Source organism: Poeciliopsis prolifica, unplaced genomic scaffold (assembly GCF_027474105.1).
Source record: "Poeciliopsis prolifica strain line A6 unplaced genomic scaffold, Auburn_PproV2 SCAFFOLD021, whole genome shotgun sequence".
Classification (NCBI taxonomy): domain Eukaryota; kingdom Metazoa; phylum Chordata; class Actinopteri; order Cyprinodontiformes; family Poeciliidae; genus Poeciliopsis; species Poeciliopsis prolifica.
Genome location: NW_026562396.1, coordinates 7188646 through 7215314, shown reverse-complemented (window position 1 = coordinate 7215314; position 26669 = coordinate 7188646). Strand labels below are relative to the sequence as shown.

At 40.5% G+C, this 26669-nt stretch overlaps 1 protein-coding gene across 2 annotated transcripts in view; it reads right to left on the bottom strand.

Moving 5' to 3' along the window:
* Nucleotides 1–26669, bottom strand: part of cd276 (CD276 molecule) — an 85283-nt gene that overhangs the window by 19648 nt on the left and 38966 nt on the right. For both annotated transcript variants that reach the window (XM_055044904.1, XM_055044905.1), the window contains exons 5-6: nucleotides 10008–10145; nucleotides 4689–4730 (exon numbers count right to left, since the gene is read on the bottom strand). In XM_055044904.1, the coding sequence (XP_054900879.1) occupies nucleotides 4689–4730; nucleotides 10008–10145 (180 nt within the window). The remainder of the gene's footprint in view (nucleotides 1–4688; nucleotides 4731–10007; nucleotides 10146–26669) is intronic.

The window sequence follows — 26669 nt, the reverse complement described above, 5'->3', positions numbered from 1 at the left end:
ACGCCTCTTGTTTCAACGGTTAAGCCATACATTATTCAGGTGTATCTTTATGCGGTACTTTTATTTCCAACTCTGAAAGAATACATCAAACAGGTGAAACAAATGAGCCAAGATGTAACTTGGTCACAGCTGTTCATCCCCTCAGTTGTTGTTTTTTTTATTTTCCTGTTCTTTTTTTAATCTAAAAATCTACAACATTCGTCCTGATTGCTTGCCGGTCCTCGGGCTTCAGTGCGATTTGAGCCTGTGCTGTCTGCCTTCCAGAGGTGGCCTTAGCATTAAGGAGTCAGAAACGAGCGCCGGCCGGAGCTGCTAATGCCATAAGCTGTGTGAGGCTTGATATTCCTTAACCTTCCACCTACTCAGGGTATTGCCTCGGTTAAGATGGGTTATTAAAACTGGTTTTACCGCTCTGCTCTCCTTTTTAGAGGGCATGTTAAATTGCTCTTTTACCAATGATTCTGTGTCTGAAAGAACTGGGTCACTCGCGCTCCCTTCCACGGGGAAGTGCACACAAACTGAATTCAGATTCTGATAAGAGCCTCGCTTGCAACGACTGCAGCCGTTTCCTAAACAACGTGACGCGCTCAGGTTATTGGGTGCATGTCTGGATGAAGTTGCGGGTGGGGGGAGTGTTGGAAACAAGAGGCGTTTGGTGCATGACTTTTCATCTGCATGAAAATTAGCAAGAGGAGTCTCTTTCTGGCCGCACATCTTGAGCGCCCTTCCTACAATCGACCGTGCGGTTGTGGGATTGAAAAGTGCTGTGCCTGAAAATATAGATGGGAATGTGAGCTACGGTGTTTGGTAAACATTATTTGCCTCTGCTGTAAATGCAACAAAGGGATCTCATCCCGTGGCAAATGGATGAGCACAGGTCCCTAGTTATCACTGGTTATTGTTCCAATCAGGCCGGCTTTGAAAGGGGAAAGCGCACTCTCCTTTGGACAGCTCATTAAGATAACACACAAACGTGGCTCCCCATCATCCAGGGTTTATTAAAGTGAGGCTCATTTTAGCTCCTTTGTCTCGCGCAGGAACCTCTGGCTTTGTCAGCGCAATTGAAGCCAGATGGCGAAACAAAGCTGCCTGTCTGAATCGCTTAGACAGTGATCTCAGAAGACAGAGCCATTAGCTTGACTTCACAAGCTCGCCGCCCACAGTGTCCACCTGGTTCCAGCAGGTGCGTGCGCGGCGACGACGTTGCGTCGCGTCAGCGGCGTGCGGACGCCTTCGGCTGCAGCTGAACTATATTAAGTCTTACTAGTTGTGGGATGGCTGACCCTGCTCCTGGCTGCACAGATTTCCCCTCTGAAACATTCATGAGAGAGGGAGCGGAGAATAAAAGCCATTGTCCCCCTTCACTCACAGACTCTCCTTCACCTCTCGGCTTATTAAAATCACATGGTATTAACTTTGGCGTTCACCGAAAGGCTAAATAATTCAATCAGAATTTAAAAAAAAAAAAAACGTCAAGTGAATAACTCTAATGACATGAATACGTGAGGGAGTTCTGCTCCAAGACCGGGAGGGTTAGTCACCGAAGCTAGTAATGCAGAAGAGGCTCGCCCTCAGTGCTAATGGAAAAATTAATTCGGGACTCATAAGGTCATATTTCTGCCAAGCAAAATATCACAATCACCCTAATCATGCAAAAAGAAGCACACATAGCAGTTTCCTGTCTCGGTTCAGCAGCACTCCTAAGAGGCCAAATGTAAATACTCAGCAAATCAGAGATTTGAAAGGAGGATTCTGTTTTCATGATGAGAGTTTAAATTAGATGTTCTTCTTCCTTTGGCTACAAGGTAAACTGCTGGCAGAGGCAAAATGCCACAAGGGAGAAAAAAGAAAAAGGGAGTCAGATTCTGGGATGTGGAGTCAGAAAGAGTGAAAGAAGATGGGATTATTGGGTTAGTGAAGTACAGTAAACTTTTCTCCTTTCTGTGAAATTGTCAGGCGGCTGGTTAAGATTTGTTTTTTGTGGCAATGTTGAAATCAAAATTCTCCACTAATCCCATATTAAAATTTTACTGGACGTCTTTGTTACTTTGCACAGCTCTAATGAGAGAACTGGGAAAATGTTTTAGAGGCTGGACGTTTCCTCCCTGAATATTGTATGTCTCACATTGGACATATTAAAGCTCTTCTCAATCAAAACAAACCCAAATAATCATATGCCAAAACTATTGGAGGGCTAACACAAAATCACTACCAGATGAAGACAACTAAAAGTTAATCTTCATTTTCCTGCTGCCTTTTTATTTTCATTTGAATAAGCTTCTGCATCTCTGTGAAATCTGCATCATAAAATTGATTTTGAAGAAAAATCCAATAATGTGGAAGACCTGGTGTAGAAGTTGTCACAATTAACCATAATGGGGTAAAAATAAGGTAAATATTTGTGAAAATATTTGTGTCGATATTGATCAGTAGCAAGTTAGCAGGACTTTCAAAAACCTCAAAAAAAGAGTTGCTAATAGATACCAAGAGGTGCAAACGATATCATGAGAATGAAGTCAAAATTGTCATGAACTTCAGTTTTTACTTTAAAGACAGATGTGTTGTTAAAAAGTTCATCGAGTTGGGATTTTGCTAGCTGTTTTTCGGAAAGAATGAACTCGGTTCTCAGTCTCTGCTTTTCTCCGGAGATGCTACTGCTGGAGGAAATGTCCGGGTCAAGTAAGCTGTATGCAAGTGGAAATGTTTTTTTGTTTTGTTTTGTTTTTTTATTCACTCAGCTTCAAAAGAACACTAGAACAAAGGCAGCTATCTTAAGGCAACACAATTATGGGTTATTCTTCCAGCCATGTTTATGTGGTCAGGGGCAGCACACAGTCAGTGTTAAAATACATAAGCCTTCTAGCCTCTGGCTAATTTGCAGATAAATCCCTGGTTGAGCTCCTCAGCCCCTGGTTGGGCTTTCTGGTCAGTGGTTTGGCTTTTCCCCGTCTGATTTGGCTTTTCTATCGACAGATTCCTCCAAAAGGACAGATGGATTCTGTTTGAACTGAGCATCAATGGTGGGTAAAACTGATTACCTTTTACTGCAGCCTGTCTCCTTGAATCACATTGTTGATTTTCCTTTTTCTCCCCATAACATATTCATTTGTGTTGCGTTTTCTCATTTGGTTCTGGAAGTACTTTTCTCCAATTATTTACTGTATTATATGACAGTTGTCACAAAATGCATGTCCAGCCTTAATGTTTGGGCATTTTGGTGTTTAATCTAATCTATTTAAACGGTCACAGCTTTTTGTTTGCATGGCAGATCTACCTAATCGAACTACTAGTCAGCTTACCTGGCCTTACCTTTCTTGAAAACAGAAAACTCATCTTTGGTTTGCGATTGGGGGTTTATTGAGTGTTTGTGTAGCCTTTTCAAAAATAAAATAAACTATTTGTCATTTATTTGGGTGCAATTGTGCTCTGATTATCAGTATGGAAGAAGCCCAGCTGTGTGGTGGTGCCGTCAGTTCACCCCAGAGTTTTTGCAAACCAAGTGCTTAATCAAAGGAGGCGTGAGTCTGAATAGTTTTGTGTGTCCCTGTTTCCATGGTGACTTTCGCACATTTCTACAATACTTAAGACCTCAACAGGACAATTAGCACTTCCTTATCTCTGAAACTTACCTAACTTTCCCAAAGTAATATTTAATTTCTAATCATTTCTTTCACAAAGCTGTTAATTTATTTAACCAAGCAACAGATTATTGAACTGTCCATAAAAGTTCTCCTCCAGCGCTTCATATACTGAGTATTAAAGTAAGAAGCGATGCAGGAACCATCTCTGTATGTTCAACCAGGTCAGTCAGTCATAATAAAGACTAAAATAACTAAAACATGTCTCTATCATTGCAGACAGAATGACAAAATCTTAGATTTGTGGTCTGGATCTCAAACGTTTATTAGAGTTATTGCCATTAACTACACAGAAAAGGCAGACTTTCATTCTCTCTGACTCTTTATTGTTAATTAGCTAGTTTCTTGGAAATATTAAATTGAATTCACATGTACAAATTGACAGAGTCAATAGTCTGTTTTTTTTCCTTCTCTACTCGCATGATTTCACATATTACATGGGATGTTTTTCTGCGTCTATTAATTTGCTTTTCCAAGCAGAGATTAGCTCAGCTTTTCCAGATGACAGGGCTGGAAACAGTAGATTGAATCACTTACCTGGTTCTATTTTTATCCTCTGAATCTTTTTTTTTTTTTTTTTACTAAATCAACCATATAATCTGGATAATCAATTAATCAAGCTTGTTTGTAATGTACATTTCAACATCAATCTGTTCAAAGTGCTTTACATCATAAAAACACAAACAAGACGTGATAAAAACATAATACAGTCACCGATCCATCATACATGTTGGTCGTTGTTCCATTAATTATGGTTCAAAAAGGTTTTTAGGCTTGATTTAAAGGAACTCAGTCTGAACCAGAACCAGAAGATAAGTGCTTCACTGGTTCTTATGATGGAAAGAAGTCAAGCAAAGTGGCTAACAATAAATACAAATCTTAAATGTTTTTCTTTGTTTCTGTTTGTCCCATCTCACACCACGCAAAGTGCAGGTTGCGTAAATGTAGGTGCGTGAATAAGTGAACGAAAGTCGTAGAACTTTATCAGGCGCCCTTCAGCTGCAGAGCCGCGTGAGAAAATAAGACTTGACCAGGTAGGGATGGACTGACCTGTCTTTGATTCCTCTTCTTCCAGCTCCTTGGCCTCTTCGGCTGTGGGGAGACAGAGGTTCCATTATCAGCGGGAGCCGCAGCACAAAGCCGGGTGCACCACGGCATCATTTCATTGCAAGTCAACAGCGAGCGGATCCTTCGCAGCTCTAAGGACAAGCTGTGATAAAAAGAGCTATACAATGATGATGCCGCCACACAATGCTTCCCCAGCACATCATACACACACACACACACACACACACACACACGTGCGCGCTGAGTCACGTCCAGCCTTTAACCTCCTATCCAGCACTTTCACAAAGACTCTAATCACATTAGACTTTAGCTGCTGGCTTTCAGAAAACCCACTGTCAACACAGTAAGGGGGGGTAACCCAAGTAGTGATGGCTGTCACAGGACATGCATGTGGATACGGGCTAAAAATATCTGCCTACATGTGTTCAAGACATGGATCTGCATTCTCTGTGGCTTCAGAATAAACTCCTTACAGAGCAAAACTAAATACCAGAGCAACTAAATGTATGAGTTTTAACATTGACGCATTTTAGCGCAATTTTCCTCGAACTCCGACTGCCGAGACCGGCGTCCTCTTGGGAAATTAATAAAAGAAATCTTGTTATGAGAGCGGCAGCACAAAGTGTTGCATTTCGGGATTCAAACAGCCTGTGCATGTATGTATTTAAAGCGTCTTCCACTGTGTGCTCCGTATAAAATTGTTACCTCGCAGTGTTAATATTGCAGGTTCATGGATTCTAACGTGGAGCTGTGCAGTTCTCTGGAAAAAAAGTATCGCCAATATAATGTTTGCAACTTTAGTGCAAAAAGGAAGAAAAAAAATATTTTGTAGAGGAAAAATAAATGCAACAATGCCCCGCACACACACAGCTTCACAAACTCGGAATTGCAGTGTAAAATTACAGCAGATGCATGAAGCCTTTTCCGCTCCACCGACCATCTTAGTCGGTGAGGCAGTGGCAGAAGCACCTCAGGGGACGACGCTTTGACAGGAGAGTGACGCTCATTTAGAGGCACCTTAAGGTCAGGGTGAATATGAGGGCAGCCAGAGAGAAGTGACTGAGAGCTGCCTCCGTCCTACACAGAGTGAAACAACTTCAAACCCCAGCTGGCTGCATTTTCAACATGCGGCGGCGAGAAAGAAGGCAGCTACTGCTCGAGTGGGAAAGACGGACGAAATGCATAAACAAACGGACAGTCAGAAGGAAGGAAACCAGCAGCTAGCCGAAGCCAGAAGAGTCTTAATGTCATCCTTCGTTCTGCGTATGATTTTCATTTGATTAAATATTGACGCTGGGCAGCACGAGTTAATAAATATACCTTCCTAAATTGGTGCCTTCTAGAGTTAAAGTTTAACCCTAGAAAATACCAAATATGGTTGGAGAGACAGCGTGCCCTGAACACATCGTCTCAACAGTTAAACATGGCGGGGGTCTCATCATGACGTGGGACTGCTTTTCTTCACGAGAGCAGCTCAGAGTTAATGGGAATATGAAATGAAGTGAATACAAGGTGATCATGAAATAAAATTTGTTAGAGGTTGAAAAGGTTTGAGATTCAAGTTCCAGTAGAATGATGCATTTCTAAACGCACTACATCAGGGGTCTAAACTCGTGGTCTTTTAACATTGTCTTACATCACAAACTATTTTTTGTTTATTTATCATAAATTTAGAGCTCAAGACGATGCATTTCTTCTCCTTTTGTAAAAAAAAAAAACCTAAGATCTAAAAATAGAAATGTAGCTGCTCTTTCTTGATTTGGTCATAGAACAAATGGTAAGTAGACCAAACAGTGCTGAACATAATGTATTTGGTAAGACAAGGCAGAAATGGCTCTTAAAGTTGAAGGCTGCTGATCTGCAGTTTCAATAAATCCAAGTAATTGATCGGCCTCTTCAAAATTCAAGCCTGCATCAAATTGATCGTTTGGAACAAGACTTGAGAATCATTGTTCACAGACGCTCTCCTTCAAATCTAACTGAGTTTGAACTACGTCGCAGGGAAAATTAGGCAGAAATGTCACTCTGCACATGGAAAAGCTGGAAGAGAGACACCCCCAAAGACTTTGAGTTGTAATTGCAGCACCATATGGTTCTGTGAAGTACAGACACGGAGAGGCCTGTCACGGTAACAAACTGTGTTAGACGATAAATTGTCCCAGAAGTCATAGCGATAAACGATAATATTGTTGCTTTGACATCATTTCCGAGTATTATAATGGTATATCAGTGCAAGAATATATTCTCAAATGTCATTAAACTTTAAATTCTAATGAAGATTTTACACTGGAACTGGAAGATGTTTTAAATGTCCAAAATAAACAAAACAACAAATATAAAGAATATATAAACCGTTCATTAAAAAATGGCTAATTTAGACCAAAACACCAGAGTGGAGACTTTTATCATCCAGTTTATGGCAGAATGAGAGAGAAAAGAAAAACAATAAAACATGCAAATGAAAATTATTGAGCTAAATTTGAATCTATCACACAAATATTATTGATTTATTGCTCACAGTGACAGGCCTAGATATGAATTTCAGATTGTAATTTGTAAATAAGTCTCAACACAATAAGAAAGTTGGAAAGAACATGGAAAATGTTCAATGAGTCTGAATGCTTTACAAGGCCTTGTACACTGATTTGAGGTTCGGCCAATCATTTCTTGCACACAAAGCTTTAAGAATCCTGCAATTGAGCAGCATGTCTGCATAATTATATACTTTTCAAAACCAGCTCTTTGCAAACAAAGACATAATCATGTGTTGCTTTCCTAAAAAAATTTTTTTAGCCAGTGTTTCGGTCGGAAATGACACAGACGACCAATATTAGTTATTCCATTTGAGTCAGATCCACACGCAGCTGATCAACGGTAGCATTTGGCCCGAAGCAAAGCTTATTTACCAAAAGGTTAACCTCTGTGAAACATGTGTGCCCCATTGTTAAAAGCCCCCAGCAGGGTGCGGGGAGCGGGGCGGGGGGAAACACAGCCTTCGATATGAGCTGTTTTTCTCACACGGGGGAGAAAAGGGGGGAATCTGTCCCATGTCGATTCTGCATGATCCCAAGAGAAGGTTTGATTAAATCACATGCTTGTCTGAATGTAAAAAGAGCTTAAGAGTGATGGATGAGTGACTTCGGTTAGGGCCAGCGGAGGCACGCGCAGCTTCCTTTACACAGTCATTATATAAAGATGTCCAAGGAGGTAATAGAATATCTAAGAGAACAGAGCCATGCTGGCGCTCAGACACACACTGACACTGACTCGGGGAAAAACTGCAATACCACAAGCTGCTCTGCTCTGTTATGATACCCTTTCTGGTGCGCCACATTGATTATGACAGGGAAGAAAAATGACTTACCCACTTCTCTACGTTTACTGACCTTTCCCGCCCTCCCTATCCAGTCTCAGTGAAGAGAGAGTCAACTTCAATCTGGTTAGGCTAGAGAATGCCATTAAAAGATGAGACAACCACAATTAGTTTGCACGTCTGTGTTGTGCTGCGCCTCGCCGCAGCGCTGGATGTGTGTTTTTGAGCCCGTTCTGCCCTTTCATGTTCATACGCAATCCGTCCCATCCGGATTATAATAGTCTGCGCGATTGTAAAGAACGTGTTCAGGTCTGTGACTGGAAAAACCCTTATGGTTCCAGAAGCGCTGCCGGCACACACACACACACAAAAAAGAAAAGACTTAACATTTCAATAAGGCAGAGAGTGGATGACCACATAATGAATCCCGCCTTCAGTGTCCGAGCTGCAGGCGAGGGAATCAGCACCTCATCCAGTCCGCTGAAGAAAAGGGGGCCCTACAACCCTCGGAGGCCTTCGCCAGTGGGAGGAACTGCATTATATTTCTCTCTTTCCATTTCATTTGATTTCATATGTTCCGTGCAGCTATTTACTCTTTCCTCTGAGTCTGTGTCACTTTCATATTTATTTTTAAACCTCTGGGCCCTGGTGCAGACTCTGGCTGACCTTTATTTAAATGTCTCCTCCACTCTGAGCAGAACTCATTACAGCAGAGCTGGTGGCTTTGCAGTATCTATCTCATTTCAAAACTTTTTCCTTCTGCACTTGCGGGGACACTCGGCTATTCTGCGATGCTAATTACTGGACCCGGGTAATGATGTTCCTCCCCCGTCACAGATACGTGTCCCGCCATTCGAAATCCTGCTATGTGCATTAAGCGAAACTCCCTGTGGATTCTCAGATTGAGAGCCTAACATCTCATCACTGCTTACAGCTCCGTCTTTTGTGCTCCTCTCGTCCGACGCCGCAGCGCGTGTAAGAACTGTTGACACATCACTGGAGGACTTGAACGAATGCTGTATGGCTGCAACACATGACTCTTTTGTTTTTTTAGTTATTGAGTCATCTATGGATTTATCTTTTTTATCTGATTTTAAAAAAAGATCACATTCTGCTGTTTTTTTTATTTAAGCTTTATGTTTTTTAAATATTAGAAATACTTTAAAAGTTGTAAATAAACAATCCACTTTCTTTTTGAAATAAAAAAAGGACTTTATTGCCTAAAATGCGGTAAAATAGCATTGCTTTAGTGAATGATTGATCATCTGTAGCAAAATGTGCATCTGCTGCGACTTATTTTACAGAATTGGACCAGGTGAACATAAAACTATGTGACTTGAGGTAGAATGAATTGACAGACAAATGTTTTTAAATGTAAACTGGATTTATATTTTTGTACAGATATGACTTATTTACTTATCTTTTTTGAGCCTGTATACTCCAGTTAACCTGTAATCGATTACTAAATTAGTTGACGATTATTTCAGTAATAGATTAATCACAATTAAGCCGACTAATCGTTTTCACCCCAGAATGTTCAACTTAATCATGTTCAACAAGAGTTGTCTCCTGGCTGGGTTGCTGTCTGCAGCTCACATACTGCGACACTTTCACTCAATTACATGACACAGATTTTTTTGTATTGGAACATTTTCAACATTAATCCAATTATCAGCTCTAATAATTCAAGCTGAAACTTGACTTATTGTAACTGTTCCAACTTAAGTGCGACTTTAATCTAAGGCTACGTTCACACAGCAGGTCTTGATGTTCAATTTATATTTTTTGGGGGGGGGTGGCAGTGGGAATGGTGCTATTTAGCCGGCTCCGAAAAACATTTGATTTGAGTTGCATTCGCCTGCTGTGGGAATGTAGCAAAGAAGCCCCCCAGATAATGACTTTCATACCAAATCTCAACTCTATCATCAACAGTAAACTGAAAAAAAATACGAAGGGCTTAAACCTGCACCTGCTTTTTTTCCTCCTACCTTCTCTCCTGGCTTCCTCACAGCTTTCCTTGATCTTCCTTCGGCAGACAGCAGCCAGAGCGATGAGCAGGCCCAGCAGACACACGGCCAGGCCCACAGTAACCCACAGAGCCACCGGAGGGAAAGCAACGTTCTGACCTGAAGCGAAGAGGGCAGAGGGGAAGAAACAGGCAGAGAAATTACAACCTTTCTATTCAGTCTTGCAGAGCTAAATTAAGAGTGCACCTATCACAACATCCATCACCATTAGTCTGCTGCTTGGCAGTGTTTCAAAGCTGAAATTGCGAGAAATGTATAAATAATCCATCCTGCGAAACTTGCAGGGCAGAACTTTAGGATATGAATTATGGCTTTTGGTGAAAGCTTCCATATCCATGTTGCATGCACTTTCCAGAAGACCTGACGAGCAAGAAACGACAAAAACCACAAAGGCCTGGGTACCTTTGTTTAATGTGAACAGAGAAAGAGTTTCTAATTAAGACTTCTGAGTCGTGTAACTGTGTCCAGATGGCAGATAGCTCACCAGTCGCACAAGGCTGTGTTGTCCTTTCACTCAGAAAGCACTAGCAGAGCTTTCAGATGATGTTGGCACTATCATACCCCCTGCCTTCTGCTACACATTGCTCAGATGTCAGATGTAAGTTCTGATGTTGCTGCTTTAATATCCTCCCGTTTCTTAATATCCCCACAGCAGTTTGTGGAAAGCACAACCTGGGCATTTTGTGAAAAAGCAAAGGTGCTTGTAATTGCATTCTCTTCCCCCACTCGTCCAAATAGGTTGACTAAAATGTTGTCTAGCTTGTTTATGTGCAGTAGATTATTTCAAGGAGGCACCTCAAATAATTACAAAAAAAAAAACAATAAAAAACAAACCAAAACATCTTCACATGCACGTGTGTTTTCAACCATACAACATTAAGATAACACTCAGCAATACGGAGTTTTGCTCGCATCCCTTTTGAAGACAATTAGCTGTCCAAGTTAGTTGGAGCGCCCTGGCAAACTGCAAACTGGTGAGGGGAAATAAAACCCGGTCAGCAAGACTAAAAAGATTTCAGACACAGCCAAATTTCCCAGGGGTATTCAAACCGAACAGAGGGAGAAGAAAGGCAGAAAACAGCAGAGCCACTAAATAGCTATGGGTCGGGATGCGATGCATACAGTCTCCCTGAGTTACTTTGCTCCAGGCAGAAGGGGAAAAAAATCTAAAAAATGGATGACATTAGAGAGACATAATGATGAGGCATTTGCCAGACCTTGGAATCAGCTTTGATTCTGAACAGATTGCGTTGCAACATGCACAAAAATCATAATAATAATAATAATAATAATAATAATAAATCTTCACAGTCCATTTTGTTATGATGTAAATGCACTTGATGCAAAATAAAAGGAAAGATGCAAATACCTTTTGGGGATGGCAGTATCATTTGTTCAGCCCTTTGGTCTTCTTTTCAGAAACTATTAGATGGACTGCCCTGACATTTCTGATTCCCTGCAATGAATCCTAATGACTTTGGGGAGTCGGTGGATTGCCCCTGACTTTTCTCGGAACCTATTGAGTGGAAGGCTATGAAATTCACCGTATTAATTCCTTTTAACTTTCCCTCAAATGCCAACATTGGATCAAATTTTCAACTTGTGCGACTGTGGTGGGTTTCATAAATACTTGCAAAACTGCGACTGTTAGCTTTATACCGGGAGAACATAGTCGTTATTATTACTCCTTAAGAACAGGATATTCACTGTGAAAATGTATTTCGTTGTTATCATTTGTACCCAGTTTCTTAGGTGCATCTGTTGCTTCCTTGCTGGGTCTAAAGGGGTAAAAAATAAAGTAAAATAGCAGTTATTAATATTCCATTAAAAGTTCTGCTATTCTTGTGGGATATCACAAAAACGTGACAAAGAAGCACTCTGATTCTTTGATAAAAGCTTTGTAAGATAATAGAGAAGAGAGGAGGAGAAAAAATCCATTTGGATTGTCTGATGTTTCTTCAATTTGTAAAAAATGGGTTACAATGTTCCCAATGTATCCAGAGGCAGATGTATTTCAATGTGAAAGGAGCAAATGACAGAAATTAACTCTCAAAGAAAAAGTAAGCACAGACTTTTAGCAATTTGGGCACCAAAAGGAGGCAAAATTGTCTAACAGTATGTCAGACTAAAATAGTTTAGTAGGAATATTTACAGAGACAAATGGAAAAAACAATATACACACAGCGTTGTATATTTTATGCTCTTTCTGGCCTGTGTTAGCTGAGACAGAGTTCTTTTAAGGTGCGTACATGATCCAATGAAGTGTTTTGTGGTGCTGGTCTTGCAAAGCAGGATAAACAACCAAATGTCAGAGAGAAAAGAGAAAATCTGGAAAGTCAATCCTGTCATTTTGATGAAACTGTGCAAGACTCCCGAGGCGAGCCATGACTGATGAGGCTGTGGCTCTCTGTCCAGTGAGTGCTTCACTATGCTATATTTAAAGAATGACCATCTGAAAGCCCCACAAGCAGCGAAGCCACAAAACCTGTATGAAAGAGCAATAGTCAAACCCATGCTGTTCATGTCACTCGAAGGTGTAACAGATGTGTCTGCGACTTTGTGATGAGTAAAGAAGGTGCAGAGCTTTTTGTTTTCACAGTCTCTCTCATTCCCAGTTCTTCTCTCTCACACCTTCCCACCATCCTCCCCTCCCTCAGGGCAGACTGATAAAGACAAATGCCATAGTCTGCTATCATTGCAATGCCTAGGCCCGAAGGGCTGCAGGGTCATATTTTTCCTTCTCTCTTGTTTGATGATGTGATTTTGTTTTCTTCAGAAATAGATTTGTCTCTAATGGCTCTGTTTACCTATCCTCTTCCCCCCTCTTTCTTCCTATTCCCTCTATGCCAGGAGAAGAATGGAGTCCTTTGGGCTCCAATGTGACATTATCCAGAGACTTCAGACCTAAGGAGCCGCTTCAACCAGAAATAACTTCACCTTTATCATTCATTGGTATGTATAGCATCGTTCAGAGAGAAGAGATTCAAGCAGTGACTGGGCACAATGTGGCAACTGACACATTTCCACACTTGTCTGCAGTTTTTGATGTTAACTGAAGCATTGTGTACTCTGTCATAAAACGTGTTTTCAGTGACAGGACTTGTGGTTAGTTTTAGTCCAGATGTACCGTATGAACCACATGGGCAATAAGCCAACGGGCAAATCATGCCAAAGGGTCCAGATGTAATGGAAAACATAAAGTATAACCAGAACTCACAATATCCATCAACTGTGGACTCACACATTTGTGGATTTTTCATGATTCACTAAAAACTGTGACTACTTGTGGATATTTTCAGAAATAAGAGAAAATGCTACTAAGAGCACCGTCCATTTTCTCTGCCGCTAATTACTTGAACCTAAAAATGGAGATAATGAAGACTTTAGATGTTAACGTATTTGGCAGCGCAAAGACTGTTTCCACTGTGAATATTAAGGTATATTTCCTGTTTATACTGCTTCAGGTAGTTACGGTCCGAGACAAGAGGGCAGAAAGATCAGGCGAAGCATATTTCTTTGCTCCGATTTGTTGTTAAGCCATCTAACGAGTACAACAACTGCAACAGATATTTGTCTGACTGAGGGAAAATTACTCTGTCAGCGAGAGAGGAGAGAAGAACCTCGAAAGAAAGAAAAACACAGAGCAGCAACTGCTCAGTGACGGTGTAGCTGTTGGATTGATAATAAGGAAACGGTGAGCTTGTGCAGCAGCAGCTGAAGGTTTTTGCTAACACCACACGTCTACATGCATGTCAACGGTACGTTGCTGTGTGCAAGTTCTCACTGTGTCCGTACAAAATACACAAATTTGACAAAATGTGAAACCAGTAAGAGCTGCACTGATATTAATGACATTACACACCAATCAGGCATAACATTATGACTGACAGGTGAAGCGAGTAACACTGATTAACCCTTCATCGTTGTATTTATTAGTGCGTGCGATATATTAAACACCAAGTGAACATCGAGTCCTCTAGGTTGATGCGTTGATGCCTGAACGACCCGCTCCACATCCATGTGGACCTCACAGTCCAGTTCCCCAGTTAGTCCTACAATCTTGACCTCTGTTGAACCACAGCTTTCCATTCAGAGACTTAGTTTTCCCTAAGGTTTTTTTTTTTTGGCCGATGACATGTTTAGGCCTGTCGCAATAAGCAATACATCAATTAATCGCATGAGAAAATAAAATTAACTCAATCATTTCCTTTTGCATGCTCCATGATTTTTCTCTTTTCTCTAATTTTCTGCAGAAAACTGGATGATAAAAAGTTTTCAGCTTTTTGCTTTGGTCTCAGCCTTTTTTTATTTTCATTTTTTTGAAGGACAAATTTGCTTACAGACACTCCATAGTTCATTTATTTGTTGTCTCTGTTTTGTTTATTTATTTTGCATATTTAAAATGTCTTGCAGATTCAGTGCTAAATTTTCATTAGAATTTAAAGTTTATTGATTCTTGAGAATGTGTTTTTATAATATTATTATTCATGCCATTCCCATTTTATTACTTGAAAATAGTCTCAAAACAACAATACTTGTCATTTGTCACAATAACCTCTGGGACAACTTACTGTGTCAGGCCTAGATGTGTAGGATTTACATAAACTAGGTACTTGGGGGATTTCCCACAGGTCTTACAGGATCAAAACATTATTGTGCAGCTGGTCTAATCAAAGAATATATAATATTGTTCACCCCATCACAATATGCTGCTTAGATTTTTAATTCGTGTGACTAAAAGGAAGAGATACAAGCTGGAGAATTTAGAGATTCAGCTTTCCTTGGGAAACAAAAATAAAAGACTGGGCGTTTAATGCTCATCGCAGCCATCCAGAGTCCTTGGATTTCAAAGGCTCTGAAGTTTTACAGTTCACTTTAGTTTTACAAGAACTGAGAACTGAGAAGCAGAGAAGAGGCAGCAGTTTCCAAACATACGTAATGGTGTGGCTGTGTTATTTCTATTTTTTTTTTCGCTCCACCCGACATTAAATATGATTCGTCGTGTCCATTCCTTGACGCCTTTTATCGAGCACTGTCAATTTTATTTTAAAAATAGAAAAAGATTTAATGGGTTATTATTACAAGTCAATATTTGGAGCCTCCTTTATGTGCTGTTTTAACCACCCGGAGTATGTCCTTGACGATTATGTCTTATACAAGGAAGGGTAGTTTTTGTGCTCTATAGGAGCCCACAAAAGACTGAGATGGTAAAAAAGGAAGATATATTTACTGGGGGGAGCAAGAATGAGAATGATAAAACACCACTTCCATATGGAGCCTCTAACACAGGACACAAAGCCCGATATGAAGCTTTCTTAGTCTCTGGAAGACACTACAGGGGACAGAGAAGGGACCAGCTCCGGTATTGTTTGGGCTTCAGTGAATGTAAGAGCCAAGCTTTGCAGGCATTTTTACAAGCCTGAGTGTTTTCTCTCCAGCACCTTTGGTGGAATAAAGTGTTTCTAAGACTCCCCTGCCTGTCATCTTGGTTCGGTGATGTGAAGACGGAGAGATCAAAGCTGTTTTCTCTCTGTCACCCCAGTTTTACCTGCCTACAAGAAACCGCGCCTCTTAAGCTGGGACCAAAGGAGAATAATGTCCCTTGACAGAAGGATGGCTTCAGGCTAAGAAAGGCCTCAGGGCTCATTGCAGACAAGCTGAAAAGATGAGGAAAGAGGAAAGAAGAGTCAATTAGGTTTCTCTTTCACTGCCAGGATGAACAACCTGGTTTTACCATTTCTATGTGTTAAAGTTGAGGAAAAGAAAAGGTGGATACAAATGGAGACAAGCTGATCACAGAAAAGCAAGCTATACCAGGGGCTAGCCCAGAAGTTGAACAAGGCCATTACCCTATTAAAGGGCTCATGCTTCCTGGAAGACCAGTGCTGTAAATTGTCATCAGTCACATGGCAATTTCTCAGACATTTCTGTGTAATAGTAGCATGAAATGTGGTCATAAACATTCAGAAGGTATAGAAAAAATACCCGTAGTGTCAACAGACATTGAATAGCTTCAGTTTTAGTCATGAACTTGTACTATCAACCTCAGAGGTGTCCTCCCCACTCAGGCGCAGTGTGGAAACGTTGTAGCCACGCACACCAGCTGTTCCCGTAATGTCTGGAACACTTCTCCTTGTGCGGAGAGGACAAGGAAGTGACTTGAACAGGGGAAAACTTGGCAAACTGAGATTGATGACGACAGGTTTCCGTCCTGTCAGCATCTTTGCTTCAAGCCTTCACTCTTTTTTTGCATTTCAGTAAATAGCTTTTCAGTGAAATGCTACCTTGGTGTCTTATTGGCATGCGGAGAGGTAATGTGCTCATCTCTAGGACAACCCACCGCCCATTTACTTACACAATTTGTTTGACATTATTGCCCTTCCCTTGAAGCTTTGGGCTTGAGGCAAACAGGAGTGTGTGATGTGCCGACTTGCACATTAAAACAGAGTAATGGCTCTGCATTTATAGGAATAAAGTTCCTAACAGCCCTCTTTTTTCTCAGCGGGAGAACTATAAAAGCCATCTGCTGGTGGTGGGGCAAGTGATGGAGGGTACACCAGGGAGTAAGGAGGATGAGTTAGTGATTCCATGAAGGTCGAAGGGACAGGATAAGGGGGTGAATGACCTAGTGACCCCAGCAGACGAAAACAAAAGCAGAACTGTGTTTCCGCATGGCGCTTAGCAAGGAGACTGACCGCCTGGATGCTGGAATGCATCTCGATCAAGAAAGTAATTTTTGGTGTGACTGTAAACTTGGAGGCTGTTTCTGAGGCTCATTTAGCTGGTCTTTTTCTGCAAGAAGTCTGGCTTGCACTCCAAAAGCAGTGCGCTTCTTAAGTGCAGGGTTATAGATTTAGAATGATGAGTTGATGTGAGAAGGCTGCCGCAGCAATAAAAGGAGACAGGCTTTAATCTGGCTGATCAACAGGTGAATTTTTTCTCCTGTTCAAGGGTGCCGCGGCACTAACAGATGCCTAAATGGAGACGTGGAGATCGAATGAACTTGAGGTCCGATTGGCAAGTTCGCCCAGACATGAATTAAAGGATTGCAGTGTGTGCATATAAAACAAGACAATGTGGCAGCGGGACATTAAGAGGTGGCGAAGTGAGTAATGTCGCCTGACAGCTTTTCAGGTTGAGTGGAGTTTGCCCGTTTAAGGTCAGGCGTATCCCTCCCACATTTAAAAAACATACAGATGAAGGTAAGTGGTGTCTTTAAACAGACTTAAGAAGTTTTGCTGGACAGCAACATGGTACGAAAGGTACACCAAGGTCAGAGGTCGGGCTAGACCTTTTTGTTCTCCGTCATCTTGACCAACAATATTGAAAAAATTCATTCCAACCACTGTTTTCACAGTGGTTGGAATGAGTTTCCTAACCAGACGCTCCAAAGGGTCCAGTCCATAACTCTTCAACACGCTGCCAGCTGCCGGTCAGAAAGATGCTTTTAGTTCAGTGTCCATGAGATAATATTCAGAAAGGTCTTTTTTATTGAGTGATTTTAGTTGATTCTGCGATGAACTTTTTGCATAAAGTCTATAAGGTCTGCGCATGTGCACCAGTCAAGGGGCGTGAATTATAACCTGTCAAAGTGACCGAGGGGCTCCAAATTTTTCCGTCGTTTAAAAAAATAAACAGTTTAATACAGAAAATATTCAGTTAACTCGACCTCTGGCCAACAATCAATACAAATAATCAAAAGAAATTGCTACAAATTTGATGGAGGAAAACAAAATTGTCACGTTTCTTTCGCCTTCTTCAACATGTTTGCTGTTTTCCTGACATTGCTTGTTTAAAACTTTTATTTAACCATACACTGACCCCGTGTGCACTTTTCTAGCTATTTTGGTGTGTGTGTGTGTGTGTGTGGGTGTGCGTGTGCGTGTGTGTGTGTGGTTATGGAAATTGACAGACTGACGGGACAAATCTCCCAAGCCCTGTACGACCTTGAAATTTTTTATACTCCTCGTCTTAATTTTAAAAAATATATTTTTTAAATATTTTATTTAAAAAAATAAAATAAAAAATACACTAGTTGCTTTTCCATCAATGCCCGATTTGGAACGGGTAGTCGTTCTGCCAAGAGATTTTTTGACCTATGCTGGAGATCTCTATTACTTAAGTGAATACAAACACTAAAAGAATGACCGATACGTCTAATTGAAATTGTGCCAGCAGCTGAGAGACAGGTACAAATAATGTGAAGGTAAAGACAGATATGTCAGATTCATGGCTGAGGTCAATTTTCTCAACAGCTGAACTGAAGCACGTACCAAATAAGACTAGATAATTATCTGAACATAACGCTCCAAGACAACTGCAGGGCTGCTGTGTTAGCAGGGCAGAGAGTGCGTTCCAGGGAAAGGGCTGTGAAAATGTGTAATAGCTCTGCTGTGGAGTATGTAAACATTAGCCTGAGGTGGAAGTGGGCAGAAGAACCAAAATAAACCTCACACTGGTTCAGATGCAGGCCCTGATCTGGATATGAAAACACCATTTGTTTTGCTACAGAATGGATTTTAAATGTCACGTAAAAGTGCACCAGGAGAATAAACTCCCTGGGAGTCACCCAATGAGCATAAGGCACAGCTTCCCTCTAAAACAAACACGTATATGCTAAACAAAAAAAAAAAAAAAGAAAAAAAAGGCCCAAGTGAAGAAATTGAGTCAGACAGCTCAACTGAGTGATCAAGCAATGAGGAAACCTGTCAGAAAGTGAAAAGATTATTTGAAAATGTGCCACACAAGCAGCAGAAAGCAGGCAGACCCGTCCAAATGATAGGACAAGTCAGCTGTGGAAGCACATAGCAAAAAAATAAAAAATAAGAGAAAAACATTGATTTCTGGTCCACGAAAAAGACTTTCAAGCATTTAACCCAAAAAATAAATTCCACATTTGTAGTGCACCAAGGGTGCAAATGACACGCATGCACACACACTCGGTGTCAGCTGCACAGTGTGATAAGCTTTTTTGGCAAGCTGGCTCTCCTCTACATTTGTTGTAAACCGAGACTGCAGATCATAAGCGATTCTAACTTTAGGTAATTATGCAATTAGTCTTGCAGCAGAGTTTGTTTCGCCTTTTAACACGCACAAGCAAATGAAATGAGAAAAACATAACGTGACATATGCCATTACCATCAATTTGGAAAATACACTTCTGTATAAATTTTGTACTGAGCTGTCGGTGGATGACTTTATACTCTCACAAACACCCTGCCCACCTCATCAAACACCAGCCAAGCTAACTGTCTCCCAGCCTCCCTCTCGTCACATTCTGCCCCGCTGGGGCCTCAATTAAAAACTCTTCTGATGTCAAGTAACTGACAGAGAGTCCATCACTTTTGCACATCCTTCTCCGCCGAGAGTGGCATTAAGATGTTGGAGGCAGAGTGGACTATTGATCTTTTTTTTTCCCCCTTCTTCTTTTTTTGGGTTGCTCAATTTCTTTTACCGAGCCAGATTTGCGAGGCAGGTCAGGCGTTGGTGTGATCACCTCTTTACAATGAAGTGTTGTATAAAATTTTTATTAGCTTGAAAATAAGAGATGCCCAGGAAGGGTGCTGCGGACGACGTGGAGGAGACAATTAGTGACAGCTTTCTGAGCCAAAACAGCCTATCTGGCTGGTTGATGCTGCCATTTAGAGGATCCGACATTGAAGTGTCAAAGACAAAAAGGTATGAAAGGATTGAAGCAACATGCGAGGCCCATTTAGTTCCTCTAACAGAAGCGTCATACATCCACTTTAGAAGTGATGGTTAATTGTGATAAAGCATGCTCCTATAGTGGTTTTGTGCTGATAGTTCATCGTTGTGCTAATCTAAATTTGCACATTTCGAAATGTGTGAAAACTCTTCGGCTGCATCGATTTAAAAATAAATTGTTTTTCAGTCGGATCACGTCAGCACTCTGAGACGCCGGTCTTAAAAAAAAAAGAGAGAGAAATCATTGTTTTTGGTCCCAAAAAGCATTTAATTAGACTCAGTGAGGGTACTACCATTATTTTTGAAAAAGTTGCTAGAGAAATGTGTTTCCTGCCAAAACCCACTAAAATTATATTATTTCTCGTGGGCCAGATTATCATGTTGGTCATTGCAAAATCAATCTGGAAGCTGCAGCTCTAACCAACACCAGGAAATCAGATAATATCGAGAGCTGCACAATATTAGAAGGTCCTCTGATGGTGGTAGTATTGGTAAATATTGCAATGATGAAATCAGCTGCATTATGTCTATTTTCTCCCTTTCTGATGTGGAAACCTGAGATGTGCAGAAATTTGACTCCTTTAAGCTCGGACGAAAACTATTTTTATCTGTTGCAGCTTTTCTACAAAAGTCATCTGATCAGCTATTGTTTCATGCATTTTACTTCCCTTCCCCCCCAACATGATAAGTAAATTTTACTTTGGGTTTTTCAATATACTTCTTTTTCTTAAAGGGAAATTTCTTTTCCGCTGTTCCTTTTACTTATTTTTACTGCTTTAAACCCTTGAATTACAACATGTATAAATAGTGCTATAAACACCAAAGAATATACTTCAAGTACCGGTAATGAAATATTATAAATTGACTTTTTTCAATTATTCAGAGTTAAGCAACTGAAACATCACTCAGTGTGAATGAGCCACATCTCCATTGAACGTATTAAAATGGTCTTTTCTACTCTGCAGACACTGTTATATGTGCACCTTATTGCTGAAACAACCCCTACGTTGCATCAGACTTCCATCAGGATACTGTAAAAAGGATGTGAAATATCATCCAAAATTTCAACTTTAAAATAATACTAATTGAAGCATCCATGCAAGGTTAGGTTGGAATACCAGTAGTTGAATTTGGGTTTTCTTAATTGTGCTACAAAGCTCTTATCACCCAGCAACACAGCAACTGTTGGACCATTTTTCTGTCCCAAATTTTCCTACATTTATGGAAAATGTTTGAAACCAATTTCTAACTTTGATGCATTTGAGGACTAGTGGTCGTTTCTGGTAAAAACAGGAGGTGTGCCTGTTTTCTGAGATTTCATCCTGATAAAATCTCAGAATACAAAATAGCAAGGATGTCAGCTAAACCTTGTATCACAAACAAAGTGTAAGGTCTACCCATAACATTAAAGAACCACACGATCCTCTTCAAAGAGCCCGAGTTCTTAGTATGCTTCCCTCACTGCGGTATTACTGGGAGAATATATAATGACAGATTTTTAAAAAGACATGTTTCTGCCTAAGGCTCTCATTATAAAACAGCATTTCTCATTTTCCTCAGCTGCAGTCTTTGGTGGATGTAGGAGAGACAGATGAATATCCTCAAAGCACTCAAGTTAGGCCACGCTCCGACTTTGTTGCAGGTCGAATCAGACTTATTAGCCGTTGATCTTATTAACACAAACAAACTTTCACACTGTTTATTGTGTTGCTCAGATGGGAATAAAACATCTGAGCAACTGAATACAGCTTCATTGAATCCATTCACATAATTTCTGATTCAGTTCTCTTTGACACTTTCAGTCTTTTAATACCATCTTATATGGTGTTGATGAATCTTGCTCTCAAACTTGCATCTAGCTCAACTTACTTTATTTTGGAAGAATTCACAAAGTGCTTGTAAACACATTAAAAAATTGAGCATATGAATAATTTGATCTGTGTAGTTAAGACTTTCTCTATGGATTACAATACCACATGAAATAATCACCCAATCAAATAGTATTGATTGGGTTGTATAAGTGCAAAATGTTTATGATTTTGACCATCTTCTGTCTTTGAAATAACATGAATCCAATGTAAGACCCAAAGAGTCAGTACAGCATTTAAATTCTGGGGGGAAATAAAACAACAAAACAATGTGCTAATACATTGCCAACACATGTCAAATGTCTTCAGAAATCTAATATAATGAACATACATACATATTTATATATAAATAAATGTGATGTGGCTCAATACATTTGCAGAGTAGTGTTCACATGCTCCTCTTTTGAAGAGATACTGCCTCCTGAAGCGCAGATAAATATTTGTCCAGGTATCCGACAACTCCATGGTGTGAGCATGAATTTATCTATAATAGAATCCAGTTCTAATAGTCTCACCATTAACCCTATACGTCTCCTCTACCAGGACTATGACAGAACAATGCAGAAACGAGTTGTACTTCACCGAAACACATCTCAATGATTGCTATAGGGAGACGTGTTGTTGCACTGCAGAATAATTTATTGACTAAAAACAAAATAAAGACATAATTTCCTGACATGTTGTTGGAAAGCACACGCTACAGCAGTGACAGGTGAAATCTCCAGAGATTACCGTGGTTCTGTCATGGCACCGTGTCAACAGCTGATTTATGTCACATGCATGTAACACAGCTAGCCTATCTGAGTCACTTGCCTGGACAAAAAGCTTGCTGGTAGTGCTTAAATATCTGCAGTGCAGAGAGGCCTCTCAGGGTAACATGTCTATTGTTAACCCACTTGTTAACAAGCACGCCTACTTTCCTGCCGCTGCCCTGTCTGCAGGATCTGTCTGCCGGTTCAGTGTGAAAACCAGTGAGAGAGAAGCAGAAGTCTGGAATATGTTCTTTGGTCAAATATATATATCTCAGCTAAACCCTGTATCACAAACAAAGTGTAAGGTCTACCCAAAACATTAAAGAACCACATGATCCTTTTCAAAGAGCCCGAGTTCTTAGCATGCTATATTCATGGGAATGTACACATTCCCATGAATCCTTGGCAGCACTTCAGCATTTATGATGCCAAAGACTAGACATGGTTTAAACTTTCTTCCAATTGCTCTTCATGTGCAGCTGTTTTACATTCATGACATCTACAGTTATAGCTCACCTGAGCATTAGCTTCTCAAAACTTAATCACACCTGATAGAGCGGCAGACTGTGTTCGATTGAAGATCAAAATTGCAACATTTGTTACATTTTCAGCTGGTGCGGTTTGCTAGACTAGCACATTTGTTTGGGTCGTATTTACCCAGAACGCCCTGCGCTACAGTCTGCCTTAGTTATTGTACAACTAAACTTGTTTTTTGTACTGCTTAATGTTGGATGAAACAAAACTTTTACTCTTAGTTGGGTCCGTAAGGATTACCAGAGTGATTCTACCTGCTACAATTCCCTTGGCCAGTAAAGCCAACTCTGATTAAAGGCACTGTTGTTGAAAATGACATTTAGTGAGTTTAATCATTAAAGAGGCGCTTTGTTCCTGTTTCACGCATCTGGTAAAATTCTTCTAATTGACTAATAATTCCATTCTTGTAAAAAAAAACATGCCTGTTTTAATCAGAAGTCCTTTACCCTCTTAGTGACAGTATCGCAATCTATTAAAGTGATTAAGTTAGGACATTTATGGAACATTTACATTAATGCTTTTATTGGAATTATTTGAAGGAAGCAAAAAGGCCATTGAAGGTCAGTTCCTTCATATAAATCTAACAATGCCTTGAAGCTGTTCTGAAACTCGCTGTCAAATACAGCTGTTTGTGGCTTATTGCTTAAATATACTTTGTTTCCTTCAAGCACTTTTAAAATATGGTGTCTTGGACAGACTGAGAATGGCTCTGTAAATCTCCCTTAGTGGAACAAAGCTAATCGCAGACTTACAACTTGTGTGTAGCTAAGTTATTTAGCTTGAGAAAACGCTCAGCCTCGGGCTGGGAAAGGAATCAAAGACGGCATGTTCCCACCAATGTCCCACATGGGCTGCAACTTTCTCAAAAGAAAAAGAAGGGAGATGACAAACATATCAGCATAAACACATATTAAGACACTTCTATGGATTATCTAACAATAAAAGCTGATGAAACTGAGACCCAGTTAAAATGGCTTGCTTTGCTTTCACCGCCTTTTTTTTCCACAAAAATCTTGAAAAGACGAAAAGAAGAAATGACAATACAGAACAAAAAAAGTTTTAAAATTTTTTTTGACTTTTTTCTTCTTTTTTCGACAAAGAGCAACCCGGGGTTCAATTTCAGGTACCACTCATTTTGATTTATAGAGACACATGTCTGTCAGAGGATATAGTTCTTTTTAACAACTATGTTGATTTTCAGCTCTATGTTGCCATCACTCAATACAAACTGAGTCATTAAGAGGTAGCAAAGAAATTACAGGGCAATAATATTGCTAAAGCTTTCCTTTTCACTCAAACACAGAGATTTAATACGATTCTGTTGAATTTATTCCAACAATTGCAGTGATTAATTTCATGTTTTAGAGCTTCTGTGTTATCATTGTTGGTCCAAGATTTAATTTTATCTTGTAGTTTTCCTAAACCCCTCAGGTTTCCTGGGGTCTATTGTAAATACAGTAAGAGTTAAAACAGTTTCTCTCATTACACCACTGACCTTTGATCCCTTCCTAATGACCCGAGGCCAGCTGATGGCGTTGATGTTATTAAAAACAAACTAAAAGCATCTCTGCAGTCTGGTACACAGTTATTCTTCCAAGTCAGTAATTATCTATTTGTATCTTTTTCTTTTCATATTCATTGGTGTAGAAACTTGGAAGTGATTTTTATTCTTTTATTTTTGTACTGTATTGTTTTCATTGCATTCCATCAGAAATATTGTGATCTTTAACATCTATTTTGCTTTACTAATTTTTAGTTCCTGTTCTAGAATATAGGTCTTTCATTTATTTCATGTGTTTCCACACAAGACGGCATGTTAAGGTGTCTCAAGATTCTTTAAACAGTCTTTGAAATTAGGATTGATTGACCGTGAAAGTGACGTAATGATGTGAAAAGCAAAATGACTCATTGCTGTGTTTTTTATGGAGCCAGTTAAAAAGAAGAAAAATCCTCCTCTACACTTTGTGCACCTTCTGATGTGCAGCCAAGACTCAAATCATGCCGTCAGTCTGCCAGAATTGACATACAATATCTCTAGGTGGGCACAAAAGCAGGTGAAAAAAGAAAATCATCACTTGACACCTATTGTTCTTTTTTAGCACGGTGTTTTACAGCATGGTGTTTAGAGTTGCCTGCAAGTTGATTTCTTACATTTAGACAAAAGGACAGCAATTTCCCGACACAATGCAAGTCTGAGACACTCACAAGACCGCACCCCTGTTTAACTACAACAATCGGACAAACAAAATCACATCCACAGCCAGCGCAGCTCCTCATCTGGAGGAGTAAGTGGGTGGAAGCCCCGAGACAGACGCATTATGGATATGACACACTCTTGTGGCGTGGGTCACTGAGCTGTCTGCCATTGAAAGGGAAATTGCTCTTACAGCTGCGATGCTCATGCAAAAGGCTGGTGATGAAATTAAACACAGGTGACTATTTTATTAAAGGTAAGTGGAGCAGTTTGTCTGTGATGAGCACTACTTTGTCAGACTCTGGAGGTGCGTGCGTGCGTGCATGTGCGCGCGTGCGCGCGTGCGTGCGTGCGTATGTGGATGGGGAAGAAAGGGAGGACAGGCGTAGCTATAAAGTCCAAACCAGCGGGAAGATATTAATCCCTCCTGAAGATTAAAACAGACTGCGATGCATTCAAACTAGTATCACAACGAGCACAACTGCAGCTCAGCTTAACCAGAGTCGCTACTGTGATATTTGACATCAGGGCTTAAAACTAAGGGCTGTTATGGTGGGCGAGTTTCGTACGTCATATCTCTGCAGGTTTTTATGCATTAAGTTGTCAGGTAGAAGGAGGAGAGCAAGCTAATCGCTAAACCTCCTCAAAACTCTTCCGGCCCAGGAAGACTGCAATACTCGACTCCCTGACCTCCATTTCCCACTTGGCAATCAATTACTGGTTTCTGTGGCTATTACAGAAAGAGTCACCTATGCTGCGAATAAGGTAAATGCCTCAACACCTCCTAATTAAAACCACATTAAAGCATTGAGCAATGGTCTCTTTGTAAAACTAAGCCCTAATCTGAACTCTTTGCATGCACAGAACAAAGCAATTTACGGAGTGTGCAAACATCCTTCGCAGGACAATAAGTCATAGTGCTATCTGGGGTAGTTTAAACATCAAATGAATGGGCTGAATAATTAAACAACCAAACTTTGAAGGTGTGCCTAGAGGTTCGTTTGAGGCTATCCTCACCCTAACCGGAGGAAGCTGTAGCTAATATGATTTCATATTGTGAGGCCAAGACTGATGCCAGACCTCCTGAAACCAATCCCTCTTACAGGATTTAGAGGTAGCCATGTGACATGCATGCTGCAGGACCCTGCTGGTCCTAGTGATAGTCAAAAAAAATGAGCCTGATCGGCGACAAAAAGACGGCTTTTGTGCCTTTACTGGCATCGTAAATACAGTTTCCTGAAAAGGCGAGTCAGGGAGGACAAAGAGAGGCAGTTTTCCATTAGTCTGGGAACAGACATAAAGATGTCACAAGGAGGTTTGAGGAACCGCGCAGGGTGAGACCCCACTGCTGCAGATGGATTCTCTTTTAGACCTTGTACTCAGGAGCTGATGACCCAAAATGAGATACTCCTCGATGAACCTGTACAGACGAATCCGCAGTGCAGAATGCACAGAATACAAGCCAACTCAAACATGCCCATCGGATCGAGCAGATGACTTCCAACTTTTTAACTTTAGCATCAGGTCGCAGTTCCTCAGCCGAAAACACAACCCATGCAAAAGAGATCAA